This window comes from Poeciliopsis prolifica, unplaced genomic scaffold (genome assembly GCF_027474105.1).
Source record: "Poeciliopsis prolifica strain line A6 unplaced genomic scaffold, Auburn_PproV2 SCAFFOLD004, whole genome shotgun sequence".
Classification (NCBI taxonomy): Eukaryota; Metazoa; Chordata; class Actinopteri; order Cyprinodontiformes; family Poeciliidae; genus Poeciliopsis; species Poeciliopsis prolifica.
In genome coordinates this window covers 11,510,917-11,515,892 of record NW_026562379.1, presented here as the reverse complement: position 1 = coordinate 11,515,892, position 4,976 = coordinate 11,510,917, and the positions used below count along the sequence as shown (strand labels likewise).

The 4,976-nt window shown below is 44.1% G+C and overlaps 1 protein-coding gene across 1 annotated transcript in view; it reads left to right on the top strand.

Annotated features, from left to right (window-relative positions):
• The first annotated feature begins 2,140 nt into the window (after window positions 1-2,140).
• The window catches only part of scg2a (secretogranin II a), a 3,575-nt gene continuing 739 nt past the window's right edge, over window positions 2,141-4,976 (top strand). Inside the window, exons 1-2 of the mRNA XM_055028911.1 lie at window positions 2,141-2,239; window positions 3,325-4,976. The exon at window positions 3,325-4,976 is cut by the window's right edge and continues 739 nt beyond it. Of these exons, the coding sequence (XP_054884886.1) occupies window positions 3,333-4,976 (1,644 nt within the window). The 5' untranslated portion in view covers window positions 2,141-2,239; window positions 3,325-3,332. The remainder of the gene's footprint in view (window positions 2,240-3,324) is intronic.

Here is a 4,976-nt window from a genome sequence, read left to right as displayed (position 1 = left end):
TGGTAATTGTTAGAAAGTTAATTTAACCTGAAAGTCATCTGTCTTTTTTAGTGGACATGTGGGTGGAAGGCAGCTGTAATTGCTTTATGTTTACCAGTACTGCTGCCAGGAACACATCCTCAGGCAATTAGCCTGACGTCGCAGGCTTTATCAGTACAAAAATGGTACAGTACACGTCTTTACAGTATGTGTAAATGTAAGAGGGGAAACCAAGCAAAGAACTACAGTTCTTTGCTTCTTTGCTAAGAAGAAGTCTTTTGTTCTGCTTTGTCTCCCTTAGAAACCAAGGTGGAAAACTAAGCTTTGCTGTTTCTGTGCCGTGTTTCTAAAAATCCAGATGAATGTTTGAATGTAACAAGACTAAGCCTTTAAAGTCCCATAATGAGTCTGAAAGGACTTTCTTCTATGACTCAGCCATCATTTCCTCTCCTCTCACAAAGTAAAAGCTTTTTTTTCTCATGTTGATTTTGCAGCTAAAACTAGAAATTGTGGCTGACCTTTTAAAACTATTTTCTTGCTAAATTAGTTTCTTAATGGACAGATAATCTGTGAATCACTGGAAGGAGACTTTAAACTTTGAAAAGTTTTGATTTTATGTCTGCTGACTACAATTTTTTGCCCATTTTTCTTTTCACAGTTGCTCAAACATTATTACTTTGGCTGGAAAGTCACTGTGAACATAAATATATTTTTTTTATCTTAAGTACAGCACCATGGCTCTGAATTTATGTGTGATATCATTATACTGCTGGAAGGTGAAACTCACCACAGTCTGAAGGCTTTTTATTTCTGTAACTGTTTTTCTTCTACTAATTGTCTCTGCTTGTCCATCAGCTCTGAGCAGCTTCAGTGTCTCTGCTGAAGAAAATGATTCCTACAGCATGCTGCCACCACCATAGGTAGCTTCTGATATGGGTGACATGGGCAACCACCCAGGGCACCATTCATCAGGGGGTGGCAAGTAGCTCCTCCTCGACTCTGGTCCTCCGCCACTCTGCAATACATCCTGATATTATATCCCCTTTATGACTTATGCTATTTTAGAAATGCACATTTTTAAGAGTTTCTTTCAATAAAAACGATTTCCTCGGCACTTTTACATAAAGAGCTTAGAATTAGTATAACTATTTCAGTTCAGAATTATGCACCAATAAAGTGCATTAAGGTTTGTGATAAAAAAATTTTAAAGTTTTTTGGAATTTCCTACTTTTGCAAGGCCTCTACATATGCTGCGAACAAGTTGCAAGCATCAGACTATCAGATAAGGTCAATGGAGGACAGCTGGAGCTGTGATTAAATGCAGCAACCAGATTTATGAATGAAACTGCAAATTTACACACATACACGCATCTGCTTAGTTGACAAGATTTGACAGGCAGCCAAAAATAGAGAGTAGAGCTCAGTGGCTGTCGGTAAAAGTATATTCTATCTGACTTACACACAAAATGCTCTCTTATGCACACGCATCTCTGCAGTCCTTCTGTCACCCCGCCCGTCTCGGGGCTTTGGCGGAGTCCATATGTGAGTCATCGGCGGACTTTAACCGTGTCTGTCCCTCTGCGCTGCAGCAGAGCAGAGACACAACATCAGTCAATGACAGCACAACGTCAAGGCTTCTGCCACACACACACCGTGATGCCGCAACTACAATCCGTTTGTTCCGTCATAAAAACAAACCTTGTAAGTTTTAATTAACTCTTTAATATTCTCTCCTACATAGCAACAGGAGTTCAACTGTCTTTTAACTTCAGCGCTCCTAAAAACTGCGTTGAAGCTCTCACCTTCAAAGAGACAGTTAGTTCTAAATATAGTCCTGTTATTATTCATTTCATTATGAGTTCCGACAGGAGAGGGAGCGGCTGTATGAACGAAACTCTTCTCACACCAGAGAGAGCGAGCCAGGCTTGGCTGACTCAAGCGAACAGCGCGCGTGCGTCGACGGGGGTGTGTGGGGGGGGTACCTTTTGTGTAAATGTACTCGCGGGCGCGCACGCATAAAAAACACAAATAAGAGAGAGAGAAAGCGATAAACAGAGAGACAGAGAGAGAGAGAGAGAGAGAGAGAGAGAGAGAGAGAGAGAGAGAGAGAGAGAGAGAGTTACGTATCTAGTGACGCACGAGTCAGGTGACGCCTCTAATAGCACGAGGAGCTGTCCGCGGTGCTGAAACCAGAGTCCAAGCGCGAGGAAGAGAGATGCTCAACTCACTCACGAGCCTCGACACAAACTAAGTACACAAGGTAGGTCTGGTTGTTATTTAATGACGGCATAACCAACTCCGGTCCTCGCTAAATGCTCTAAATGTGAATGTTAATCTTGAGTTAAATAAGTGCTCATTCATTCTGTTTCATGATAAGAAAAACTGATAAATAAATAACCTGAGGCTCCGCCACACATGCTCGGGCGAGGAGGTTTTATTGTTGTCGCACGCAGGAAGCTGCTCTTCTCGCGCGGCCCATTTGGATCATTTTATATGCTGTGTTTGCGCTCTGTCTACTGAAAGCTGACGGTCAAACAAAAAATATGTTTAATTTAAAAAAAAATAAAGAAAGAAGAACTGTTCGGTAAGTTTAGTGTGACAGTGTAAAAAATAAAATAAAATAAAATAAAATTAGGAAACAAATACAACAAAAACTGCTAAAGATTGTCTTCTGTAATAAATACAATAATAAAAATAAAAATAAATAATGTACGTGAAGTTCAGGACACTTTATCTTGGTCAAGAAGCTACATAGGAGAATTGGAAACATCTGGATGTTGGGAGGTTGATCCAGGGTGAAGTCGAGGTTTCATGGGAACATCAGTCTTTACCGGGTTCCCTTGACAACGGCACCGTGACTCCCGGAGAGCAGCAAGTTGACGTCTAATAGGATTTGTACGGGAGCTGAATACCGTCGCTGCTGCTACTGGAAACGAGGCGACCGCATCCCAGTATGACACTCAAATGAAACCAGCAGGCGGGATCTGATGTAAATACAGGGATACAGAAACATATTCTTCACAAAACTATTGTTTTCAGAGTAACTTTCTAGATTTATTCAACTGTGGAACAAACATTGACTAAAAAGGTTTTCATTTTAAAACCAAAATAAAAGGTAAAGAAAAGAAATAATTTATATCTTGATTTCATTATAATGATAATTTGATCTCAGGAGAACACCTTTTTCAGTTTTTTGTTATACAGTCAGGGATAAACATTTTTAATCAGGAATAGTTAAAAAAGGACAACAGACTCCTGCCAGAGCAGTGTACCTCGTGAACCTGGCTCTAGCTGTATTGCATAAAGGTCAGTGCTGACATGCGCTTGTTTATCTTCCTCCTGCAGACGTCACCATGCCATCACTCCTTCAGACCTCACCATACAGGCCGTTTCTCATCTATTTAGCCAGCCCGCTCTTGATCTCCCTCTTCCTCACTTTCACTGGTGTCATCGGGGCCTCGATCCGAGACCACAGGCTCCGGGGGAGCGAACCTGACTCACAGGAAGGAGATGTGCTCCAGGCACCTGACACAGATATGCTGAAAGCGTTGGAGTACATTGAAAGTCTCCACCAAAGAGCTCCCCACGCTACAGAGCGAGATATCAGCCATATGGATGATGCTGAGAAGCTGCGTGCCATCTTGAGGCTGGCTCCCACACAGAGCCAAGATGAGCAGGAAGAGCAGGAGGATGAGAGAAGGAAGGATAAGAGTGAAGAGTTGCTCCAGGCTGTGCTAAGCACTCTCCAGCAGACAGAGAAAGCCGTCAGTCCAGCTCTGCTCCGCCCAGGTCCAGAGAGAATGGGCACGAGTTATCCCAGAATGCCACAGAAACAAAAAGGTGTCACACCTCACAAGAAGATGCCTTTGTTGTTTGAGGATGAGGAAGAAGGTGAGGGTGGCGAAGAAGAGGATGAGGAAGGTCCCAGACGCGAGAGTCCTTTCAAACGCACCAAAGAGAATGTAGAAGAGAAGTACACGCCTCAGAACTTGGCCACACTGCAGTCCGTGTTTGATGAGCTGGACAAGCTGACAGGTTCAAAGATCCTGCAAAAGCGACGAGATGAAGGCGATGACATGGGAGAAGATGAAGCAGAAGAAGATGAAGATGAGTTCAACTTGAGGAATGCAGCATATGATGATGGAGACAGAGATCTCACAGACTGGGGTCCACTGGACGGAGAAGATGAAGAGGAGGAAGAAGAGGAGATGGACAGTAACCATGAGGTTGACCGAGGGCTTGATTACACTGATGACAATGACGAAGAAGCTGAAGAGGATGATGAAGATGAAGGCGAGGAAAGCTTTCCAGTGAAAAGATCGAGTGATGTGGACGACGTGGCCAACTTGGTGGACTATTACCTCCTGAAAGTGCTTGAAAAAACAGAAGAGGAGCAAAAACGAGAACTAGCCGAGGAAGAGGGCGGGAGGATAGAGAGGAGGCTGCCTCAGAATCAGTATCAAGACAATATCGACCCACGAGTCATCTATCAGCTCCTCACAATCTCCCAAAAATACCAGATCCCACCAGAAGACCTGATGAACTTGCTCAGACCCAGACACCAAATGAATCAAGGCAAACTGAGAAAAAGTAATCAACCACAACGAGCAGAGAGCAGGTTTTCTTTCAAGAAAGCAACTCCAGCAGCTAAATTCTACAACATACGCCCATCATCTTATGTGAGAAAGTCCCCAGAAGAGCTGAGAACAGAGGAGATCCTCAAAATACTGGGCATGGGCGGCGAGGAGGAGTCAGCTCCCGCCACGAAGCAGAGGCAGCACAAGAGCTCCCTGTCACAACTTCACACTCAGCCTGCCGGGCGTCTGAGGGAATCCGCTCCCACGCAACGGCGCCTTCCCAACACGTTCAGAGATGACTACGACGACACGGTGGACGAGGATGAGCTGGCAGCTTATTTAGCAGCTCAGATGCTGGCACGGTATCCCAAACCTGCTTTTAGCAACAACAAGGCCACCCAAAAAAGAGAGGAAGTCGGA